Source organism: Culex quinquefasciatus, chromosome 2, assembly GCF_015732765.1.
Source record: "Culex quinquefasciatus strain JHB chromosome 2, VPISU_Cqui_1.0_pri_paternal, whole genome shotgun sequence".
NCBI lineage: Eukaryota > Metazoa > Arthropoda > Insecta > Diptera > Culicidae > Culex > Culex quinquefasciatus.
This window is the reverse complement of record NC_051862.1, coordinates 103,679,661-103,705,482: the sequence shown is the minus strand read 5'-3', so window position 1 is coordinate 103,705,482 and position 25,822 is coordinate 103,679,661. Positions and strand designations below refer to the sequence as shown.

At 44.9% G+C, this 25,822-nt stretch overlaps 2 protein-coding genes across 2 annotated transcripts; one reads left to right on the top strand and one right to left on the bottom strand.

The window, feature by feature from the left end:
• The first annotated feature begins 14,308 nt into the window (after positions 1–14,308).
• Positions 14,309–16,663, top strand: LOC119766149. Its single transcript, XM_038250549.1, has one exon. It carries the CDS (start codon positions 14,309–14,311, stop codon positions 16,661–16,663), a length of 2,355 nt encoding a protein of 784 aa, XP_038106477.1.
• Positions 16,664–18,593: 1,930 nt separating this feature from the next.
• Positions 18,594–24,611, bottom strand: LOC119766148. The gene has a single exon (XM_038250548.1). The coding sequence runs from the start codon at positions 24,609–24,611 to the stop codon at positions 18,594–18,596; it is 6,018 nt and encodes a 2,005-aa protein (XP_038106476.1).
• Positions 24,612–25,822: the final 1,211 nt, after the last annotated feature.

Below are 25,822 nucleotides of genomic sequence, written 5' to 3'. Positions count from 1 at the left end.
CCTCGGATTCGTGATCAGGGACAAAAGTTACCCCTTAGGACAAAGTTTCACGCAAATCGAAGAGGGGTCGGGGCAACTTTTCCCGATTTCGTGTGAGTTGGTAGAGAATTACCCAATAAATAATAAATATAATCAGGCTGATTCCAGGAAGCTGTAAAACGTAGCAGTTAAAATACAAATGCTCCAGACTCCTATGCTGTTTTAGAAAGTTTCGTCAATTTAAGAAATTTGATCATATAAAGTATGAGGAGATGATATGTTAGGAAAAGAATAGTAATAATGTGAACATTTAAATAAAACATGTAGTGAGTAGATACATTTACATATAGACAGTTAATTGGAAAATAATTCCAGGAAGCTGTAAAAAAATATCACTAATTAAAAACTAATAATTCAGATGGAACCACAAATGGAACAACAGAGACACAAATATCCAACCACCACCACCATCCACAGAACTAACTCGGAAGATAATTAATAGAAATCTCTAAACAAAATGACACCGAAAACACAAAAAATCCTGACAAAATGTATAGAAATGATAAACCAATTAAATCAGCAGCACTGCACTGACCTCAAAACTCAGTCCACAACATCCACAACTCACACACTTTCGCTCTCACTCGCTCCACTCACCCGATCGAAGGCACTCACCAAATGTCAAAACAAGAACTCATCTAAGCGAAAAAGATCACGTCGCTTTTATCTCTTTCGCGCTCAAACCCTGACACACAGATTCATTCAAACAAGCACCTAGAAAAGGAACATTCTCACCGATCTGTCCCTCCAAATGTCGGCTGTGGTCATTTTTCGTTTTGCTGCACTCCGGTTGGAATCCCGCGGCCGCACAAGTACATCAAAGCAGACCTGGGCAGCGACTTCATTTTTAACCTATAACTAATTTAGAGCCTCAAAACTAATAACACACCGTAAAAAACACTGCTTTTCGGGGACCCAGCAAACGCGCACGCACTCGGCAAAGGCACTCACGGAACTCTCAGTTCATTTTTCGAGTGATTTCGAGTGATTTCTCAGTAAGGTGAGGAAGGCAAAAAAGAGTAAACACCGAACCGCCGAAATACTTTATTCCAAGAACAGGCGGAAAAACTCTTGTTGTTGGAAAACCTTCGCCTTTCCGGGCAACTTCTGTATTCCAATGTAATTTTACGCATAATTTAAAATTTCAATTGTTCACAAACTAGTATTTAAAACTCCAAATTATAACGGCACAAGCCAACGGATCTGACCACTTCACCCCCTTCCCAGAAGCAAAAAAATGTATATATATAAGTTGCGGTTGAAATAATTAGACCCGTATTTTTTTTGTTTGGCCATTAGGGTGGCCTACGCCTTGTTAGGGTGGTCTGAAAAATGGCCATTTTCGTCGATTTTCGCAAAAACCACTTTTTTCGAAAAATCATAACTCCTCGCCATTTTACCCGATTTCAATTGTCTTATACGCAAATGAAAGGTGATATGTTGGCCTTTCAAAGAAAAATAGTAAGAAGTTTCAAAAACCTAGCCTAACATATGAAAAGGGCGTATGAAACTTTAAAATGTCGTTTTGACGGTGTCTGGACCAAAGAGCCTATGTCTGAAAATATTTTAATCGGATTCTCCGGACATTTTTACATAATATATTAAAAAATGGGAGGAGTTCATTAACAGGATTCCGAGATATGATTTTTTGAAAATAAAATCCGTGGTTTTTGACGCGCCGCGCGCAAAAACCGGAGAACGACGAAATTGGCAAAAAATCACCTTTTTTCACTAAAACTAAACATTTCAATTCCAATTAGACCCGTATTTTTTTGTTTGGCCATTAGGGTGGCCTACGCCGTGTTAGGGTGGTCTGAAAAATGGCCATTTTCGTCGATTTTCTCAAAAACCACTTTTTTCGAAAAATCATAACTCCTCGCCATTTTACCCGATTTCAATTGTCTTATACGCAAATGAAAGGTGATATGTTGGCCTTTCAAAGAAAAATAGTAAGAAGTTTCAAAAACCTAGCCTAACATATGAAAAGGGCGTATGAAACTTTAAAATGTCGTTTTGACGGTGTCTGGACCAAAGAGCCTATGTCTGAAAATATTTTAATCGGATTCTCCGGACATTTTTACATAATATATTAAAAAATGGGAGGAGTTCATTAACAGGATTCCGAGATATGATTTTTTGAAAATAAAATCCGTGTTTTTTGACGCGCCGCGCGCAAAAACCGGAGAACGACGAAATTGGCAAAAAATCAACTTTTTTCACTAAAACTAAACATTTCAATTCCAATTAGACCCGTATTTTTTGTTTGGCCATTAGGGTGACCTACGCCGTGTTAGGGTGGTCTGAATAATTGCCATTTTCGTCGATTTTCGCAAAACCCACTTTTTTCGAAAAATCATAACTCCTCGCCATTTTAACCGATTTCAATTGTCTTATACGCAAATGAAAGGTGATAAGTCGGCCTTTCAAAGAAAAATAGTAAGAAGTTTCATAAATCTAACCTAACATATGAAAAGGGCGCATGAAACTTTAAAATGCCGTTTTGACGGTGTCTGGACCAAAGAGCCTATGTCTGGAAATATTTTTATTGGATTCCCCGGACATTTTTACATAATATACTAAAAATGGGAGGAGTTCATTAACAGGATTCCGAGATATGATTTTTTTGAAAATAAAATCCGTGTTTTTTGACGCACCGCGCGCAAAAACCGGAGAATGACGAAATTGGCAAAAAATCAACTTTTTTCACTAAAACTGCGATAACTTTAAAATTTCAGCGATTTCCTATAGATGTTTGGGTACCAACATTTTTGTAATTAAAAGACGCAACCAGTGTTCCCACGAGCCTAAGCCATCGGCTAGGCTAGGTTCATTTTTTTGGTTCAGGTTCACACCACACGTCGGCAAGCACCGTCGGCTCAGGCTCACTGAGTGCCGTGAGCCATGGTTCATTTGGTTTAAACCAGGCGAGGCTAGCCAAAATGAACCATTGGCTTGAACCTGGCTTGAACCTGATCAAAGAATGTTAGGCTAAACGGCAAGCTTTGTTACACCGTAGTATGCTCAAACCGTAACATTCGCTACACCGTAGTATGATTACACCGTAACATTGTTACACCGCAACATTCATTACACCGTAACATTGTTACACCGTAACATTGTTACACCGTAACATTGTTACACCGTAACATTGTTACACCGTAACATTGTTACACCGTAACATTGTTACACCGTAACATTGTTACACCGTAACATTGTTACACCGTAACATTGTTACACCGTAACATTGTTACACCGTAACATTGTTACACCGTAACATTGTTACACCGTAACATTGTTACACCGTAATATTGTTACACCGTAACATTGTTACACCGTTTAATTGTTACACCGTAACATTGTTACACCGTAACATTATTACACCGTAACATTGTTATACCGTAACTACGATGCAACGAATGTTGCGGTGTAACCATGTTGCGGTGTAACCAAACTACGGTGTAACGAATGGTGTGGTGTTATAATGTTACTGTGTAAAAATGTTACGGTGTAACAATGTTACGGTGTAACGAATGTTGTGGTGTAACAATGTTACGGTGTAATCATATTACGGTGTAACGGATGTTACGGTATAATGAATGTTACATTGCAACATTGCTACACTCTAATATTTGTTACACAGTGCATTATTCCTATGGTTCTCATTAGCCTGGTTAGCCTGGCTTAAGCCATGGTTCATGGTTCACTGAACCAGGATTGAACCACAAATTGAGGCTTAAGCCGAACCAAGTTTATAGGTGAACCTAGCCTAACCGGTTCATTTGGGAACTCTGGACGCAACTTATATATATATATATATTTTTTTGCTTCTGGGAAGGGGGTGAAGTGGTCAGATCCGTTGGCTTGTGCCGTTATAATTTGGAGTTTTAAATACTAGTTTGTGAACAATTGAAATTTTAAATTATGCGTAAAATTACATTGGAATACAGAAGTTGCCCGGAAAGGCGAAGGTTTTCCAACAACAAGAGTTTTTCCGCCTGTTCTTGGAATAAAGTATTTCGGCGGTTCGGTGTTTACTCTTTTTTGCCTTCCTCACCTTACTGAGAAAAGGCTATAAAATCACTCGAAAAATGAACTGAGAGTTCCGTGAGTGCCTTTGCCGAGTGCGTGCGCGTTTGCTGGGTCCCCGAAAAGCAGTGTTTTTTACGGTGGTTATTAGTTTTGAGGCTCTAAATTAGTTATAGGTTAAAAATGAAGTTACTACTTATAAGAAAAACGTCGAGTTTTGGAGTTTTACTTAGTTTCGGCAGGATTGTCAAAAGTTGAAATTTGGATTATGTCGCGACTCATTGGCCGCCATTCTTGTGGCGTTGCGCATTTTTTTTATAGCTCAGGAAGAGTGCTTCGTTGTGTTAGTGAAAGTGTTGCTCGAAATATTGTTGGCTGTGTGATGACTGGCCGAAGATGTCAGTGTGTGAATCGCTGCCCAGGTCTGCTTTGATGTACTTGTGCGGCGGCGGGATTCCAACCGGAGTGCAGCAAAACGAAAAATGACCAGAGCCGACATTTGGAGGGACAGATCGGTGAGAATGTTCCTTTTCTAGGTGCTTGTTTGAATGAATCTGTGTGTCAGGGTTTGAGCGCGAAAGAGATAAAAGCGACGTGATCTTTTTCGCTTAGATGAGTTCTTGTTTTGACATTTGGTGAGTGCCTTCGATCGGGTGAGTGGAGCGAGTGAGAGCGAAAGTGTGTGAGTTGTGGATGTTGTGGACTGAGTTTTGAGGTCAGTGCAGTGCTGCCGATTTAATTGGTTTATCATTTCTATACATTTTGTCAGGATTTTTTGTGTTTTCGGTGTCATTTTGTTTAGAGATTTCTATTAATTATCTTCCGAGTTAGTTCTGTGGATGGTGGTGGTGGTTGGATATTTGTGTCTCTGTTGTTCCATTTGTGGTTCCATCTGAATTATTAGTTTTTAATTAGTGATATTTTTTTACAGCTTCCTGGAATTATTTTCCAATTAACTGTCTATATGTAAATGTATCTACTCACTACATGTTTTATTTAAATGTTCACATTATTACTATTCTTTTCCTAACATACCATCTCCTCATACTTTATATGATCAAATTTCTTAAATTGACGAAACTTTCTAAAACAGCATAGGAGTCTGGAGCATATGTATTTTAACTGCTATTTTTTACAGCTTCCTGGAATCATCCTGATTATATTTATTATTTATTATTATTACAAAACTATATGCTTATTAGATAATACACTACAGACTCACACTTACACTTACAAACATCCAATACATTTAATACATTACGCATTCAACATTTTTCATCGGCCCGATGAAATTCCCCTAACCCCCATTCCAAACCTCCCAAAAATATTCCGTTCACTTTTAAAAGTCGCATGGGTTCCCTGCACTTTTGCCACTAGTGAACAACAAAAACATCCCCTCCCAAATCCCCACGCGACTGTATGGGCGTAGCCTTGGAGCACAGTGCGGAAATTTACGTTCTTAGATATTTTTGGTTGTACCGGGCAACAATCAAATTGTCTAAAAATATTGAATTGACCATTGTAGCACCCCCTACAGCGTGGTGCAGACCCGTTATGCTATGCTATGCTGCTATGCTAAAATCACTCGAAAAATGAACTTCATAATTTGACCTCGTAGACCCACCTTCACGTATACCTATCGACTCCGAATCAAATTCTGAGCAAATGTCTGTGCGTGTGTGTGTGTGTAGGGATGTGGGTCTGTGCACCAAAAAATATGCACTCGATTATCTCAGCACTGGCTTAACCGATTTGGACCGTTTTGGTCTCACTCGATTCGTCTTGGGGTCCCATAAGTCCCTATTGAAAATTATGAAGTTTAGTAAAGTACTTCAAAAGTTATGCTAAAAAAAACGATTTTGGCATATGTCCGGAAGATTGTAAAAAGGGTGGTTTTTGTAAGAAACCCTGTCATGTTATACATTTTCAGAAAGGTATTAAAAAGACCTTTCCAATGAGCCCAAAACATTGAAGATCTGATAACCCTATCAAATGTTATTAGCACTTAAGTGTTATTTATACACTTTTTGGAGGCCGGATCTCAGATATTTCAATGAAAATGATGTCCGGGTCCATCATGCGACCCATCGTTAGTTAGATAATCGAAAGACCTTTCAAATGAGCCTAAAACATCAAGGATCTGACAATCCTATCAAAAGTTATTGGCACTTACGTGTTATTTATACACTGTTTGGAGGCCGGATCGCAGATATTTCAGTAAAAATGATGTCCGGGTCTATCATGCGACCCATCGTTAGTTAGATAATCGAAAGACCTTTCAAATGAGCCTAAAACATCAAGGATCTGACAACCCTATTAAAAGTTATTGGCACTTAAGTCTTATTTATACACTTTTTAGAGGTTTGATTTCAGATATTGTGATAAAAATATTGTCTGAATCTTCCATGCGAACTATCGTTGGATAAGTTTTTTTTATCGGACCTTGCCGATGAGCCAGAAATATTGATGGTCTGCGAACCATATCAAAAGAAATGAGTAATAAAGTTGATTTGTTAAACATGTTAAGGGGGAATGTTGCTATTTTTACTGAATGTATTGACTTTATAAATATGAGGAAGGCACCAACCACCTAAAGGTGGATTCAGTAACGTTTTTTTTTTTTCGTTCATCCATCGAAGTGCGGTCGGCGCGTTGAAACCGTGCATCATTTGTGCAAGTCCCGAGCAGGGGTAAATAACACGGGAATACCAAATTTTGGTATTACTTGGGCAAATAACAGGGACCAAAATGTGCCCTTGGTTGCCCAGTAATAGATGGTAAAATACCATGAAATCATACCAAAGTCTAGTATGTGGAAGGGCACAACAATACCAAACCATGTTATTCCAAGGGTAAAATAATACCTCAAAATAAAACCATTTCAATACCAAGTTGAGGTCTTCTGGATTTTTGAACATTGCTTGAATACCAAAACTTGGTATTGCCATGGTTTAATTTTTAGGTATTCCCGCGCCCTTGCAAAATCAGATTTTGGTATTCCTGTGGTCTTCCACATACATGATTTTGGTCGCTGGTATTTGCACAAGAAATACCTAAATTTGGTGTTTTCATACCATTTTAGTGCAACAGTTGCAGTTAGTGAAAAAACGGAAATGATCCATATGCATCAGCCAAATCTACTCACCTGATGATTCCATGTTGTTCTTAGTGATATTCTTCACCACATTAAATGCATTTGTCATTGATGAATGGCCTGTGCTTGAAGTTCTTGAAGATTCTGAAAAATAACAAGATTGAAAAAAAAGTGTTATTAAAATGAAACTGGATTGAAATTCACCAAAATTCTATAATCTGTCGATTAACTCGTTTCTCAAAGTATTTGGTTATCCCAACTTAGAAAAATTTCAACGCTTAAAAAAAATCATAGTGGGTATATCACAAAAAAAATATATCAGCTTTAACATTTTTGGGTTTCAAGTCCTTTTAGCGCAAAATTAATTATTTTGTCAAAATTGGTCAGAATTTTCCCATAGTTTCAGAGGAATTTGATAAAACACTTTAATACCAAAATAATACCAAAATGTGCCATCCTGACTTAAATTTTTTTTCACAGTTTCAAGTAATTTCTTTAGGGGGTATATCAAAAAAAAAAAGTATATATATATGTATATATATATATATATATATATATATATATATATATATATATATATATATATATATATATATATATATATGCGTCTTTTAATTACGAAAATTTTAGTACCCTAACATGTATAGGTCATCGCTAAAATTTTAAAGTTATCGCAGTTTTAGTGAAAAAAGTCGATTTTTCCCGTTTTCGTCATTTTCCAATTTTTGCGCGTGGCGCGTCGTAAAACACAGTTTTTATTTTCAAAAAATCGTATCTCAGAGTATCGAAAACATAACTTCACCATTTTTTGATATGTTATGTGAAATTTTCCGAGGAATCCGATAAAAATATTTTCAGACATAGGCTCTTTGGTCCCGAGACCTTCAAAACAGCATTTTAAGTTTTCATATGACCTTTTCAAATGTTAAGCTAGATTTTCGAAACTTCTTACTATTTTTCCCAAATAGCCAGACTAATCATCTTTCTTTTGCGTCTAGGACAGCTAAAATCGGATGAAATGGCGCGGAGATATGATTTTTTGAAAAAAGTAGTTTTTGCGAAAATCGATGAAAATTGCCATTTTTCGGACCACCCTAACACGGCGTAGGTCACCGTAATGGCCAAACAAAAAAATACGGGTCTAATTATTTCGGCCAAGGATCCCCCAAAAAAATTTTGAGCCATATATATATATATATATATATATATATATATATATATATATATATATATATATATATATATATATATATATATACAGCAGTTCCATATGAAAGTTAAAGAAAAAATAAAAGTGCTTCGATTTGGCTCAAAATTTTCTGGGGTTCCTTGGCCAAAATAATTAGACCCGTATTTTTTGTTTGGCCGTTAGGTGGCCTACGTCGTGTTAGGTGGTCCGAAAATGGCCATTTTCGTCGATTTCCACAAAAACCACTTTTTCAAAAATCATAACTTCGCTCCATTCCAACCGATTTTAGCTGACTTCAAGAAAAATAAGGAGTTTCAAAATCTAGCCTAACATTTGAAAAGTCTAATGAAAACATCAAATGCCGTTTTGACGGTGTCTCAAAGAGCCTAACGGAGTCTTTTCAGATTAGAGATATATAAGAGCCGCGCGCGCGAAAACGGAGATTGACGAAATCGGCAAAAAATCAACTTTTTTCACTAAAACTGCGATAACTCGAAAATTTCAGCGATGACCTATAAATGTTAGGGTACCAAAAGTTGCGTATTTCAATTGCGAAAATTTTGGTACCCTAACATCTATAGGTCATCGCTGAAATTTTCTAGTTATCGCAGTTTTAGTGAAAAAAGTTGATTTTTTGCCGATTTCGCCAATTTCTCGTTTTCGCGCGCGGCGCGTCGAAAAACCCGGATTTTATTTTCAAAAAATCATATCTCTGAATCCTGTTAATGAACCTCGCCCAATTTTTGATATGTTATGTAAAATTGTCCGAGGAATCCGTTAAAAATATTTTCAGATATAGGCTCTTTGGTCCAGACACCGTCAAAACGGCATTTGATGTTTTCATAAGACTTTTTCAAATGTTAGGCTAGATTTTGAAACTCCACATTATTTTTCTTGAAAGTCAACTTATCATCTTTCATTTGCGCCCTAGACAGCTAAAATCGGTTGAAATGGAGCGAAGTTATGATTTTTGAAAAAGTGGTTTTTGTGAAAATCGACGAAAATGGCCTAACACGACGTAGGCCACCTAATATACGGGTCTAATTACAAGGAACCCCAGAAAATTTGAGCCAAATCGAAGCACTTTCATATGGAACTATATATATATATATATATATATATATATATATATATATATATATATATATATATATATATATATATATATATATATATATATATATATATATATATATATATATATATATATATATATATATATATATATATATATATATATATATATATATATATATATATATATATATATATATATATATATATATATATATATATATATATATATATATATATATATATATATATATATATATATATATATATATATATATATATATATATATATATATATATATATATATATATATATATATATATATATATATATATATATATATATATATATATATATATATATATATATATATATATATATATATATATATATATATATATATATATATATATATATATATATATATATATATATATATATATATATATATATATATATATATATATATATATATATATATATATATATATATATATATATATATATATATATATATATATATATATATATATATACAGCAATTGAAAACAGCATGATTCGAAAAAAAAGTTCTCCGATCGGGCTCAAAATTTTTTTGGGGGATCCTTGGCCGAAATAATTAGACCCGTATTTTTTTGTTTGGCCATTACGGTGACCTACGCCGTGTTAGGGTGGTCCGAAAAATGGCAATTTTCATCGATTTTCGCAAAAACTACTTTTTTCAAAAAATCATATCTCCGCGCCATTTCATCCGATTTTAGCTGTCCTAGACGCAAAAGAAAGATGATTAGTTTGGCTATTTGGGAAAAATAGTAAGAAGTTTCGAAAATCTAGCTGTTGAAGACGATAAATGTTTTTGTGCTGAAATTAAATGTTGTTAGTTAAAATTTTGTGTTAGTACTTATCTTAGACATTAAGAACACCAATTAACACTTACCTGTACAAAACACAAAATATCTGTAAACAAAAATCATAAAACTTACCCACTAAACGCACTCCAAAAAACTGTTATACACAAAGTGACAGACACAAAACACACACGACACACAACACACACCTGACTTTGTACATAGACACACATGCAATAAATATTCACGAACAGCAAGTCACCGCGTTTGGTTCGAACTAAAACACAAAACAAGAAGTTACACGTTTTTCGACAAAATCCGAACAATTTTCACTAACAAGAACGACAAAAGTACGCGCGCGGACAAGTGAGAGGTGTTTTTGTGCAAGGAAAGGATCAAGGAAGGCGGAATTGGAGTGGAAAAGGTGCACACACGGAAGGAGGAAAATTTGGAAAAGGTGCACACAAGGAAGAGGAAGGAAGCAAGGAAAAGGTTTTGGAAAAGGTGACACAAAGATCTGGACCATTTGCTGAACATTATTTTGGTCCTTCGAAGACCGGATTCCAAAGAATCCGAAGTGCCGGTGTGGAAAATTAGATTCCAGATCAAAAGTGTCGTGGGCAAATGGTCGACGTGACCATTTTGTTCTAAAAGTGGAGTTGTTTCCGGCGTTCAACCACAAGTGTGCACGAACACTACGCAGTGCAAGAACACTTCCACCACAAAAAAGTGCATCGTGTACGAGTGTTAGTGCATTCAAAAACACTTTTGCCATCTCACTTGTGCTTTGTTTACAAGTTGCACTTGCGAGAATCGAGGCACGGTGGGCTCAAAAGAAGAAATTGGTGGACAAAATTAAAAAAAAAAAATTGTGGTTGGAACTTTATGATTTGGAAAAGAGTGTGAGCCGGAAACAATTCACTGGCTGTACAAGAACCGGAAGTGACGTGAAAGTGCAAAAAGTGAAAAATGGCCGATGAGCTGAAAAAGAAGCTGGCAATGGTCAGCGACTCGCTGGGGCTGCTAGAGAAGTACAAGGAGGACTACACAACGAATCCTAAGCTAGCAGATCAGGTGGGTGCGTGGGCGAAACAACTGGAGGCGATGTACGACAGGTTCTACGGTTTCTCTGCCAAGCTGGAGATGCTGTCAACCGATGCAGAAGTGGACAAGCTCAAGGAGGATAGGCTGGCGTTTGACGCTCGCTACTACACGATGCTGGCCTTTTGCTTGAATAAGTCGACGCCCTCTGGAGCTGCGCCCAGTTTGCCTGCGTCTTCGGCTTCTTCTTCCTCCCAAACGCTGAGGACGAAGCTTCCTGAGTTGATTCTTCCAAAGTTCAACGGCGAACTCAAGCATTGGTGCGAGTTTCGCGACGCATTCAAGTCGGCGATCGGCTCCCGTGACGATATCAGTGGAGTAGACAAGGTGCGGTACCTGAAGGGGCTCATGGAAGGCGAAGCCAAGCTGTACCTGAACAACGTCGAGATTAGTGAGCAGGGCTACAAGGATGCGATGCGCAAACTCTACCTGCGCTACGAAAACAATCGTCAACTCATCAAGTGCCACATCGAAACCCTCTTCGACACGCCTGCAATGTCACGGGAATCGGCGGACGAGCTGTTGCTGCTCATCGATCGATTCGAGCAGCAGCTTTCGGTTCTCAAATCTTTAGGTGAACCAGCCGACAAGTGGAGCTCTCTGCTGGTTTACCAGTTGTCCATCCGCCTCGACCAGCGCACACTTCGGGAGTGGAGAGCTACTGCACAAAGCTCGACTCCGAGAACGTTGCATCCGTACTGGGAGGAATCGTCAAGCCAGCTGAGAATTCCGATGAGAAGACGGTCACGCCGTCGTACGTCACGATGATCAACTACCTGCAGAACTACGCCCGTGTCCTGACCGCAGCTCCAGCTACGTCGCCACCCCCACCTTCGCTGTCTCGCACCAAGCCCAAACCATCGAAGTCGGTGGCCTACACAGCAACTGCAGCAGCGAAACCTGAAAGCAGTTCAACTACAGCAGCATCCAGCAGCGGAAAGACAAGCAAGCCGTGCGTCAAGTGCGGACAAGAGCATCACCTGTACCACTGCCCAGGATTCCACCAGCTCAACGTAAGCCAACGATTTGAACTGGTGAGACAAAAACGCCTTTGCATGAACTGCCTTCGTAGCACCGCGCACCTCGCTCGCGACTGTCCTGGTTCAACCTGTCGAACCTGTTCCAAGAAGCACCATACACTCCTCCACACAAATGCTTCCAGTGCTGCGTCTCATTCCCAGACCATTCCCCCTCCACCGCAATCCACCTCGCAAGCTTCTGCCCAGCAAACAAACCCCTCAACTTCTGCGAGTGTTCAGAGCACTTCTGAGCGCCACAGTACGCTCTAGTCTCTCACGATAGAGCTGCTGTTCTGGAAACCGTCTTTCTACCCACCGCGCTCGTGAACATTCGAGATTGCAGAGGTCGCACCCAAGTCGCTCGTTGTCTGCTGGATTGTGCGTCACAACGCAACTTCATCACAGAAGCCCTTTGCCAAAAGCTGCAACTGCCACGTGTCCGCCTCCCGGACGCGATCTCCATCTGCGGAATCGGGAACTCGTCTGCTTCTGTGAAGCACAAGACCACGGTCACTGTCCATTCTCGAGTCTCCTCCTTCGCGCTGAACAGCTCAATGCTGGTTCTGCCGACGATCACCGTGAAGCTACCACAGTCAACGGTGGATGTTGGACAATGGGCGATCCCGCAGCAAGTCGAGCTGGCTGATCCAAATTTTGCTGTTCCTGGGTCAATCGACATGATCCTGGGCGCGTCGCATTTCTTCCGAATTCTCCGCAACGGACGAGTCAAGCTCGGAGAAAACCTGCCACTTCTACAGAACACCAAGTTCGGCTGGGTCATTTCTGGAGATTGTCTGCGCGAAGGTCACGACCACGTAAATCCACGAGACTGTCAGTTCAGCAACCCGTGCACGATCGAGGAACTGGTCAGCCGTTTCTGGGAGCTCGAGGAGGTTCAAGACAACAAAGGCTGGTCACCGTCGGAACGCTACTGTGAGGATCACTTCCTCCAGCACACAACCAGGGATCCCGACGGCCGCTACGTAGTGAAGCTTCCCAAGCGCGAAGAAATGGTGCCGCTTTTGAAAGACAACCGGTTCAACGCAACTCGCCGCTTCTACTCTCTGGAGCATTCTCTCGAACGAGATCCGGAGAAGAAGGCGCAGTATCACCGATTCATCGCCGAGTACCTGCAGCTCGGCCACATGCGGGAGGTCGCACCAGAAGAGGTCGACGCTCAGCCGCAGTATTTCCTTCCGCACCACGCTGTCATGAAGCCAGACAGTACCACCACGAAACTTCGCACTGTTTTCGACGCATCGTGCCGCTCAAAGTCGGGTCTCTCGCTAAACGATGTCTTACTTCCTGGTCCCACCATCCAGGACACCCTGGTCAAGATTGTGATGCGCTTCAGATTCCACCAGTTTGTCGTTTGCGCGGACATCGAGAAGATGTTCCGGCAAATCTTGGTCCACCCGTCGGATCAACCCCTCCAACGCATCCTGTGGCGCGACGATCTTGCTTTGCCGCTCAAGGAACTCCAGCTGTTGACGGTCACCTACGGCACAAACAGCGCGCCGTTCCTGTCGACCAGGGTACTTCAGCAGCTCGCTGACGATGAAGAACACCAGTTCCCTCTTGCCGCCCAAGCTTTACGCCGTGACTTCTACGTCGACAACCTCCTCAGTGGTTCCGATGACGAAAGCGCTCTCACCGCATCCTGCAAGCAGCTCGTTGAGATGCTCGCTTCCGCAGGACTTCCTCCGACAATGGTCCTCGAACAGCCAAGCTGTGCTCGCTGCGATCCCACCGGAACTCCACGAGAAAAGCGCAATCCGAGATCTGGACCATGAGGCGTCGGTAACCACCCTCGGCCTTCGATGGGAACCCAACACCGACTTCTTGCTCTTCAAACCACCACACTGGAAGGAGTCACCAGTTCTCACGAAGCGAGTGATAGCGTCGCAAGTCAGCAGCATGTTCGACCCGCTCGGATTTGTGTGTCCGACAATCACGAAAGCGAAAATCAAGTTGCAAGCACTCTGGAGGATGCAGATCGACTGGGACGCGCCAGTCCCTGAAGCGGTCGTGCGAGATTGGATGGAGTTCAAGCAAAGGTTGACCGGTTTCGATCGGCTTCGCATTCCTCGTCACGTCATCCGTCCCGGCTCCAAGCGCCTAGAACTACACGGATTCTGCGACGCGTCGGAGAACGCGTTCGGTGCCTGCATTTACCTCCGTTCCATCTCCGAGGACAAGAAGTGCACCGTTCGTCTTCTTACCGCCAAGTCCAAAGTTGCCCCCATCAACATCAACACGATCCCACGTCTAGAACTCTGCGGCGCCCGCCTGCTTGCAAAGCTGCTGTGCCAAGTTCTGGAAAGTTACGCAATCGACGCACCTGTCTACCTCTGGACAGACTCGACCATCGTCCTGAACTGGATCTCTGGATCGCCGGTGATGTGGGGAACCTTTGTAGCCAACAGGGTCGCTGAAATCCAAGAACGCACTGCTCTCGCCACCTGGAATCACGTTCCGTCTGGAGACAACCCCGCGGACTTGGTTTCGCGAGGAATGGACCTTGACGAACTGATGGAAAGCGCACTGTGGTGGCACGGACCGCAGTGGCTTGGAATCGACCAGCATCCCTGGCCGCAAATCTACGTTCCCAACGCGAATGTGGAAGAAGAAAGACGGCGAGTCGTCTCTCTACCGGCTGTTGAAGACCAGCAGGATATCATCAACCGGTACTCAAATCTGCGTCACTTGATCAGAATCGGAGCTCTGCTTCGGCGGTTCTGCGAGAACTGCCTGCGTCACAAGAACGGTCAACTCAAGCTGGTTGGTCCACTCACCCTCGATGAACTCGATCGCACACAACTGGACCTCATCCGTCGAGTTCAGCAGCAGTATTTTGAAGAAGACTTCCGCTTACTCAGCACAACGGGAAGAGCTCACCGGAAGTCGAAGCTGCGTTTCCTTCATCCGCAGCTCGTCAATGGCATTATTCGGGTTGGCGGCCGGCTTCACAATGCGAGGATCCCGGTTGATGTCAAGCATCCGATCGTTCTACCAGCCAAACACCGCTTGACCGAGATGATCACCAGAAGAGAACACCTACGAACACTTCACGCTGGTCCTGGGCTGCTGTTGTCCACCCTCCGACAGCGATTCTGGCCTCTTGGCGGCCGGAACCTAGTGCGAAGCATCGTCCACCGGTGCATGACATGCGCCCGAGCAAAACCAAGTACGCTGCAGCAGCTGATGGGCAACCTACCAAGCGTTCGGGTCAACCAGGCACACCCTTTCGAGAACGTCGGAGTGGATCTAGCTGGTCCGATCTACATCTGTTCCTCACTACGAAACCATCGGAACCCGATCATCAAGGCGTACATTGTGGTGTACGTTTGTTTGGCAACAAAAGCGGTCCATCTGGATCTCGTCACGGACCTCACAACAGATGCCTTCATCGCCTGTCTGCGTCGATTCTGTGGACGGAGAGGACTTCCCGCGAACGTCTACTGCGACAACGGGACGAACTTCGTCGGGGCGCACAAAGAACTGGAGGATCTGCGGAAGCTGTTTTTGACGCAGCGACACCAAGATGCAGTTGCACGAGACTGTGCGGACAGCGGAATCCACTTTCACTTTATCCCACCTCGTTCGCCAACCTTCGGTGGAATCTGGGAAGCTTGCGTCAAGTCCGTCAAGCATCTGCTGCGAAGAGTCGTCGGCGATGCCCACCTCCTCGAGTCCGAGATGCAGACTGTGCTCATCCAAATTGAAGGTCAACTGAACTCACGTCCAATCGTTCCGTTGCCTGCAAGCCCGTCTGACGAAATGGCCCTTACACCAGGGCACTTCCTGGTCGGACGACCGCTCAACGCGATTCCCGACCCAGATCAACAAGCTATCCCTGAAAACCGCCTGTCTCGCTGGAGAAGAGTACAACAACTAGCACAACACTTCTGGTCGCGCTGGCACAAAGAGTATCTGGCGACTCTTCAGAATCGCTATCGCTGGAACACGGAACTGGACAATCTCGCAGTCGGTTCTGTTGTCGCGCTGATGGACGAGCGATACCCACCGCAGAAATGGCTCCTGGGACGTGTTCTCGACGTACACCCGGGTGCAGATGGCCTTGTACGGGTGGCCACGGTCAAGACGAGCACCGGGACGACTCAACGCGCCATCAACAAACTCTGCCTGCTTCCGGTGGAGATTGATCCAGCCAGCATAGCAACGCAACAACAATCGCCGGTCGAGAGGTCTCCTGGCCCTAGCTCGGGGAACAGAGCAGCCGGTTCGGACGCCGGTGCTTACTCTAGTTAGAGTCGCCAGTCGAGGGGGACCTCCTGGCCCACGCTCGGGGGAATCGAGCAGTTCCTGGTTCAACTGTAAAGAGGAACAAAGCCTCGCCGTGTGGGTTCTAGGACCCCGCGGCTGGGACTTGGCCCAAGGCAAGTACCCTTTGTTCCTTCTTAAACAGATATTCAGCCGTTCATCCTTCTAGCGTCGCACCACACCTCCCGAAGGATGACACGCACCAAACACCAACCAGGACTGCCGATCAACCCCAGCTGTTCGAGGAGCATCTCTAATTCGACGAAAAGCCTCGTCACGTGGGTCTGGGAGACAAACCGGACCCCGTGGCTGAGACTTAACTAGAGTTAAGTACTCGCATCCGTTCCCGCAGATTCCTGCACTCATTTCTTTTCGTTCCAGCTCGCACCAGGACACCAGCATTCGTCGGTCTCTGGCAACGAAGATGCTCCTGTTGAACGCTCACGTCTGCACAATCCTGCCCGATGATCACCACCAACGTTCACCTGAACAACATTTCATTGGCGGCCGGGATGTTGAAGACGATAAATGTTTTTGTGCTGAAATTAAATGTTGTTAGTTAAAATTTTGTGTTAGTACTTATCTTAGACATTAAGAACACCAATTAACACTTACCTGTACAAAACACAAAATATCTGTAAACAAAAATCATAAAACTTACCCACTAAACGCACTCCAAAAAACTGTTATACACAAAGTGACAGACACAAAACACACACGACACACAACACACACCTGACTTTGTACATAGACACACATGCAATAAATATTCACGAACAGCAAGTCACCGCGTTTGGTTCGAACTAAAACACAAAACAAGAAGTTACACGTTTTTCGACAAAATCCGAACAATTTTCACTAACAAGAACGACAAAAGTACGCGCGCGGACAAGTGAGAGGTGTTTTCGTGCAAGGAAAGGATCAAGGAAGGCGGAATTGGAGTGGAAAAGGTGCACACACGGAAGGAGGAAAATTTGGAAAAGGTGCACACAAGGAAGAGGAAGGAAGCAAGGAAAAGGTTTTGGAAAAGGTGACACAAAGATCTGGACCATTTGCTGAACACTAGCTTAACATTTGAAAAGGTCATATGAAAACTTAAAATGCTGTTTTGAAGGTCTCGGGACCAAAGAGCCTATGTCTGAAAATATTTTTATCGGATTCCTCGGAAAATTTCACATAACATATCAAAAAATGGTGAAGTTATGTTTTCGATACTCTGAGATACGATTTTTTGAAAATAAAAACTGTGTTTTTCGACGCGCCACGCGCAAACATTGGAAAATGACGAAAACGGGAAAAATCGACTTTTTTCACTAAAACTGCGATAACTTTAAAATTTTAGCGATGACCTATACATGTTAGGGTACTAAAATTTTCGTAATTAAAAGACGCAACTTTTGGTACCATAACATCTATAGGTCATCGCTGAAATTTTAAAGTTATCGCAGTTTTAGTGAAAAAAAGCCGATTTTTCCCAGTTTTCGTCATTTTCCAATTTTTGCGCGTGGCGCGTCGAAAAACACAGTTTTTATTTTCAAAAAATCGTATCTCAGAGAATCGAAAACATAACTTCACCATTTTTTGATATGTTATGTGAAATTTTCCGAGGAATCCGATAAAAATATTTTCAGACATAGGCTCTTTGGTCCCGAGACCTTCAAAACAGCATTTTATGTTTTCATATGACCTTTTCATATATATATATATATATATATATATATATATATATATATATATATATATATATATATATAGTTTAAGAATAAATAGTTTAAGAAATTCAGCTGGATAATTAAAGTTTTAAGCAAAGTCTTCTCGAGCACGTCTTTACAAAGCAGCAAGTAGATTTTTGTGTTTTCTTCTTTTCGTCGAGCCAGTAGTCGTCGCGCGGCCGCAGGAACTCGCCAAACGCAGCTCATCAGTTTTCGGCAGGGCTGCTGCTACAGTCTGGCGCGCCTAATCCGGACTGCGGTGCTAACAAACCTCCCGCCCGTAACTCTGGTCCAGGCTCGGTTCCTCGGTCAGATTTACCGCCAAGCTCCAGCACCGCAAGCTTACTCACCGGACGCCGCAACACGCTCTTGTTGGTCCTCACCATCGCCTGGCGTATTCTTCCATCTCGTCCATGTATCAGCTGCTCGATGATTCCTCGTGTCCAGCTGCGCCGGGGACTCGCGTCCGTGATGAACACCAAGTCCCCGACGGCGATCGGTTGGCATTCCCCATACCACTTGGTTCGCTTGTTGATCGTTGGAATGTACTCTTTCACCCAGCGCTGCCACAGCAAATCACCCAGCTGCTGCGATCTCTTGTACTGGTCCCTCAGCGCTTGTGCAGGATCGACAGGAACGGATTCCAGCTTGCGTTCTTCCGAAGGAAATCCCCGAAGGAAATGGTTCGGAGTTAGGGCCTCGGCATCGGCGGACGCTTGGGGCAAGTACGTCAACGGGCGACAATTAATCATTTCCTCCGATTCCGCCAGAACGGTCAGCAGAACTTCGTCGGTCAAGCGCCTACCGTCATCGAGTGCCTTCATCGCCGCCTTGGCCGACCGCACAAGGCGCTCCCAACTCCCACCCATGTGGGGAGCCGAGGGCGGATTAAAGTGCCACTGCGTCCTGGCATCCGTGAACGCCTCCGCGCAGTCGATGTCAATCTGCCGTCCCTGCAGGCCTAGTTCTTTGCTAACCGCTTGAAAATTAGTCCCGTTGTCCGAGAAAAACTCCAGCGGAACCCCACGGCGGCACATGAAACGACGGATGGCCATGATGCAAGACTGGCTGGTCAGGCTGTGGGCCACCTCCATGTGGACAGCCCTGGTAGTGAGGCACGTCAGGAGAGCCACCCACCGCTTTTCAGTTCGCCGTCCGACGCTGACGTTGATGGGGCCGAAATAATCGATTCCGACAAAACTGAACGGCCGTCTATTCGGCACAAGTCGCTGGTCGGGTAGCGGCGCCATCCTCGGGACCTTTGGTTCGCTTTTGTAGACCTCGCACCAGGTGCACTGTTCGGTAACTTGCAGCGCGGCCGTACGCACGTTCTGAATGTAGAATCGCTGACGGATCTCGTTGACCACTGTTTCGCGGTTCGCGTGACCGTACTTCCGGTGGTAGAACATCAGCAGCTTTTTGGTGACGTCATGGTTCTTTGGGAGAATGATGGGGAACCTCAGCTCGAACGGCAGGAACTCGGCGTGGGCGGACCTTCCCTCCATCCGGATTACGCCGTATTCGTCCAACATCGGAGAAAGCTTGAACAGAGGACTGCAGCGTTCCAGACGATGCCAGCTTTCGGGCGGCAGATCCCGGTTCTTGAGCAGCGTCTTGACCTCGTCGGGGAAGGCCTCGTGTTGTGCTGCTCTCCACAGGAAGTTTTCTGCTTGCCAGAATTCTTCCCTCTCGAGTGGCGTCACCGTTGCCGCGATCGTTTTGTTTACTTTTTTCAGCAAACTCGGTGTTGACGGCAGCGTTGCGATCGGCTGGCCCAGCTGTTTTTTGCGGCAATTCGAAACAAAACGTTGGCAGCACGATATTGTTCGAATCAAAACATTCCAGGACGAGAAACGAGTTGTGTCAACAACAGGCTCGATCAGCGTAATCTCGTGGAACAGGTGGACGGCTCGGAGCTCTTCAGTTGGGTTGATTTCTACCGGTTCTTCCTGAGGCCAGTACGTTTCTGGGCGAAACATCAGATCTGGGCCGCAGACGAACTCGCCCTTGGGGTCCAACGGCTGGCTGGTCTTACACTTGGTCAGTATGTCCGCGATGTTCATGTAGCCGGGAATGAATCGCCACTCCACGACGCACGTCCGACTCAAGATCTTCCCGATGCGATGCGCCACAAATTGCTTGTACCTCCTATGGTCCGACCTTATCCAGGCCAACACCGTCTTGGAATCGGTCCAAAAAACGGTTTTTGTGATCGGTAGTGAGTGGCCCGCCTTGATAGCCACCGAAAGTCTCGAACCGAGTTCCGCTCCGTCTAGTTCCAGCCTTGGTATGGATTGGTTATTCAGTGGCGCCACCTTCGTCTTCGCGCCGACGAGCGCACACCTTGGTTCACTTTTAATGACTGCTCTCAGGTAGGCCGCGCACCCGTAGGCGACCTCGCTCGCGTCCGTGAAAATGTGCAGTTGTAACCCGTCACGATCTTCCGGCCCCGCTGACGAAAAATAACAGCGAGGGATTTTGAAATCGTCGATTGAAGGGATTACTGCTATCCACCGGTTCCACTTGGGTGTGTGTTCGCCGTCAAGTTGCTTTTCCCAGCCGGAGCCCGAGCGCCACAAGTCTTGGAGAAGGAGTTTCCCGTGAATGGTAAACGGGGCTAAGTATCCATGGGGGTCGAAGAAACTTGCGACACAGCTAGCCACCTGTCGCTTCGTCGGAAGCTGCTCCCCAACGACTAGCGGTTCCAGATCCGCGCGCATTTTGCTTGAAAACACGAACACGTCTTCGTTGGGGTCCCAAGCGACGCCTAGGACTCGTTCAGTGTCGGTGGTTTTGTTCGAGGTGAAGTTGACGAGTTGTTCTGTCCTTGGTTCACCCAACTGTTCCAGGAAAGCCGCGGAGTTTGAAACCCAGCTCCGGATATGAAACCCGGCCCCCGCGTGGATCATCTTAACTTCGCGCGCCCGTTTAACTGCTTGGTCGACTGTATCGGTACTATCCAAATAGTCGTCGACATAGTGTTTGTCGACAATCGCTTCTACTGCATCTGGGAACTTGTCGGCAAACTCCCGCGCATTTTTGTTCTTTACATACTGCGCGGAGCATGGGGACGAGGTTGAACCGAATGTTGCCCTGTCCATCACATAGATTTGCGGGGGGCCAGAGGGGTCGTCGCGATACAGGAAACGCTGGGACTGCTTGTCGCTCCGCTTGATCTGGATCTGATGGTACATCTCAGCAATGTCGCCCCCAAAGGCGATCGGCCGCTCTCGAAAATGGTACAGCACTACGGGCAGGTTCGTGAGGAGGTCCGGTCCCTTCAAAAGGGCCGAATTCAGCGACGTTCCTTGGACAGCTGCCGCCGCGTCCCAGACTAAACGGATTTTGTTTGGCTTCTTCGGGTTTAGCACCACGTTCAAGGGGAGATACCACACCTTGCCCGGTACAGCGTCTTCCACGTCCTGCGCAGTGAGCTTGTGCGCATACCCCTTTGTGACGTACTGCTCGATCTGCTTGGCCACGTTTTCTTGCAGCTGCTGGTTCTTGGCTAGCTTCCTTTCCAGGCTTTTCATTCGCTTGACTGCCATGGGGTAGCTATCCGGAAGCTGGGGTTGAACAGCTCTCCACAAAAGTCCAGTCTCGTACCGGTCACCTACTCGAACAGTCGATTCCTCCAAAATCTCACGAGCGCGACGATCATCTGCGGATTCCGGCAGCAACGACACTTGGACACCGGATTCCTCTTGGACGAAGTAGTTCTTCAGCAGCTCGTGAAGTTCCAAGTCAGCTGCGTGCAGAACGTCGTGGTGGCCGGAGAATGCAATTGTCTGATCTCGGTCATCCTGGGGACCGTACACTGTCCAGCCAAGATGCGTGCGCACGGCGATGGGCTCGCCAGCTTTGCCGACACGGGACTCCAAAGGAGCGTAGACGTGGAGATGCTTCAGTCCGATCAAGATTTTTGGAGCGCCACTCCGGTAATCGGCTACCGGCAGATCCTTCAGATGCTGGTATTTGGCAGCTATAGCGGAGTACTCCAGGGTTTGTTCCGGGAGCTTCAGTTGCTCGACCGTGTGTACATTTTTCAAAGAGAACTTCTTGTTTGAGTTTAGTCCCGCAATTGAAACAGTAACACACTTCGAGCCTTTTTCCGTCCGGGTCATGCCGGCTGTCCATTTGACGATGATCGGTTGGGATTTTCCTACTAGCTGGATTTGTTCGGCCACTTCTCTTTCCAGGAGCGAATACGATGCACCTTCGTCGAGAAAAGCTATCACGTCGACGGACCGTTTCCCGTTCAGCAGCTTCACTGGAACCATTCGAAAAATGACCGGTTGGTTCGCAGGCAGATCGTGGACGTTGCATGGCATCGTCACAGGTGCCATCCGGAGCTGGTTCTCTGGCGGATGGAGCAGCGGGTGATGGCGTTCCTGACAAGCTCCAATATTGCACCGGGTCTTGAACCGACAGCGTGATTGGCCATGCTCATTCAGGCAAATGTTGCACAGCTTCCACCTGCTGACTTCCTTCATTCGCTGGTCCCACGACAGCTTGCCAAACTCGTCGCAGTACCGAACCCGATGATCTGTGCGCTGGCAGATTCTGCATGGTTTGCGATCCTCCTGAGCAGTCGGTTGTCGATGGGTGTTAGAAGCTTTCGCACCTGTCGCTTGTTGCTTCGCCACTTCACCAACGTGCGTGTGCAGGTAGCCCTCCGGCTGCTTTTCTTTCCGCTTCTGCTTATCTCTGCCATCCCGGCCACCTTGGTCATGCTGCGTTTCGGTGAAGAGCGTCACTTCACTGGCGTCTGCAACGATTTCGGACAGGAAATCCGCGAAGGTAGCTAGGGTCACCATTTGCTGTTGACGCTTGTAGCGTACCCACTCGAGCTTCGTACCGGATGGGAGTTTTTCCACGAGTTCTTGAATGAGCATAGGGTTGACAAGGTGGTCGAGAAGCCCTGCTGCAATCAGGTGGTCGCTCAGCTGTTTAACCACAACGCCGAACCGGATGAACGTTTGCAAACGGTCGATACGAGGCGATTCGACCCTTTTTGCCTTCAGCAGCAACGCTTGAAGCAGGAGTTCCAGTCTTCCGTAAAACTTCTTCAGCGTTTCAATTACTGTCGGAACCATCTCTGGATACAGCAGTTGGCCTCCTACCATCTCGAGCGCAGGGCCTTGGATGGCGTCAATCAGTCTGCCCAAATTCTCCAGGTTTGACCAGTTGCAGGCCAGGTTACTGTTGCGCCAGCTGCTGTAGAAAATCGGCCAGTCCTCCGGCTTTCCGGTGAAGGTTGGCAGCCTCTGGAACGGACCCTTTCGTGCCGCGAGATGGGCCTTGGTTAGTTGCGGCCCGGTCTGGTTGAACTCCTCGGGTGGTGGAGGTAGCGACGGGAGCGATTGTTCATCATCGTCTTCGGAAGAACTTTCGTGCTCCGATGGCTCCGGAGTGAGTACCGGCGAAGGTTTCGGCGTAAATCTAGGGTGAGGGGCAGGTTCGGGATTCTTTGAACCTTTTCCAGAGCCTTTGCCGGCGCCTTCTCCTGATCCATTGCCTGGCCTGACTTCCGGATTCCGTAGTGGCGTAAGTGGTTGCTTCGGCAGTTTATCGGAGCGATTGACAGGAGTGGAATGTTTCGGGTAAGCGCCAGTGTTATCTGCCTTGGAATGGTGCTTTTTGACCACAGGTTTTTGCGCCTCATCCGCCGACTTCTTATCATCCGCTACGCCGTACTGCTGCTGCAAGAGTTCCTTCATTTTACGCATCTTCTCATCGGCCGCCTTTCTCATTGCCAGCATCTTGCACTCCAGCTCATATTCAACCTGCCGCTTCTCTTCCAGCCGTGCTAACTCCCGCGCATAGTTCCGTAAGTTGATCCGGTGCATCACTTCCAGATCCATTTTATGCTGCTTTTCAGCATTCTTCTGCAGCTCCTCGTTCCAGAGGTATCTGGTGTCCTTAAGGACGTCTGTATCATCCCCAGCGCCGTCGCCGTTTCCGTCACCGTCGCCCGTGCCGGCGCCGTTACCGTCGTCCGTGCCATCGCCGTCTGGGTCAGCCTGGCCCGCACACGTCTGGCAAATCCACGAAACTTCTTCCACATCTTCCGTACGACCCGCACAGTTGGCGTGGGACAGCCGAGAGCACTTTCCGCAGCAGATCAGCTTAGAATCGGCGTCGACCGGCTTTTCGCACAGCGCACAATTGAGGTTTTGAGCGGTTATTTCAAGGTTAGAACCTTCATCCTCGGAGCCGCTCATCATTAATTTTTGAGTTTTGTTCGGACGAGATTGAAACCGGTTCTTGAAGCAGACTCAAATTATTGTTGGTGCAGCTCAAAACTACAAAAGAATTCATTTATTAGGTTTAAGTTTAGAATAATCATTTTCTCCACTCACATTAATGGTTTATCTCCTATTCCGTTCAATCCGAACAAGTTTGAACTCTTTTAAACTCTCCTTTTCCCAGCCTAAATAAAAGCTAATTAGCATAAATTGAACAGGATTATAGTAGCGAGTACTTACAAGTACAAAGTCAAAAAAATAGTTTAAGAAATTCAGCTGGATAATTAAAGTTTTAAGCAAAGTCTTCTCGAGCATATATATACAGCAATTCTCCACGAAAACAGCATGGAAAAAAACAAAAGTCCTCGGATCGGGCTCAATTCTTTTCTGGGGGTTCCCTGGTTGAAATAATTAGACCCGTATTTTTTTGTTTGGCCATTAGGGTGGCCTACGCCGTGTTATGGTGGTCTGAAAAATGGCAATTTTCGTCGATTTTCGCAAAAACCACTTTTTTTCGAAAAATCATAACTCCTCGCCATTTTAACCGATTTCAATTGTCTTATACGCAAATGAAAGGTGATAAGTCGGCCCTTCAAAGAAAAATGGTAAGAAGTTTCAAAAATTTAGCCTAAATATGAGGTGCGGAGCCGATAAATCGGATTCCCGGACATTTTATAACATTTGGAGTTCATTAACAGGATTCCGAGATATGATTTTTTGAAAATAAAATCCGTGTTTTTTGACGCGCCGCGCGCAAAAACCGGAGAATGACGAAATTGGCAAAAAATCAGCTTTTTTCACTAAAACAGCGATAACTTTAAAATTTCAGCGATGACCTATACATGTCTGGGTACCAAAATTTTCGTGATTAAAAGACGCAACTTTTGGTACCCAGACATGTATAGGTCATCGCTGAAATTTTAAAGTTATCGCTGTTTTAGTGAAAATAGTTGATTTTTTGCCAATTTCGTCATTCTCCGGTTTTTGCGCGCGGCGCGTCAAAAAACACGGATTTTATTTTCAAAAAATCATATCTCGGAATCCTGTTAATGAACTCCTCCCATTTTTTAGTATGTTATGTAAAAATGTCCGGGGAATCCGATAAACATATTTCCAGACATAGGCTCTTTGGTCCAGACACCGCCAAAACGGCATTTAAAAGTTTCATACGCCCTTTTCATATGTTA

What these genes read in the sequence shown, in the direction of transcription:
- LOC119766148 (XM_038250548.1), bottom strand. Translation starts at nt 24,611, where the DNA reads ATGAGCGGCTCCGAGGATGAAGGTTCTAACCTTGAAATAACCGCTCAA.
- LOC119766149 (XM_038250549.1), top strand. Translation starts at nt 14,309, where the DNA reads ATGTTCGACCCGCTCGGATTTGTGTGTCCGACAATCACGAAAGCGAAA.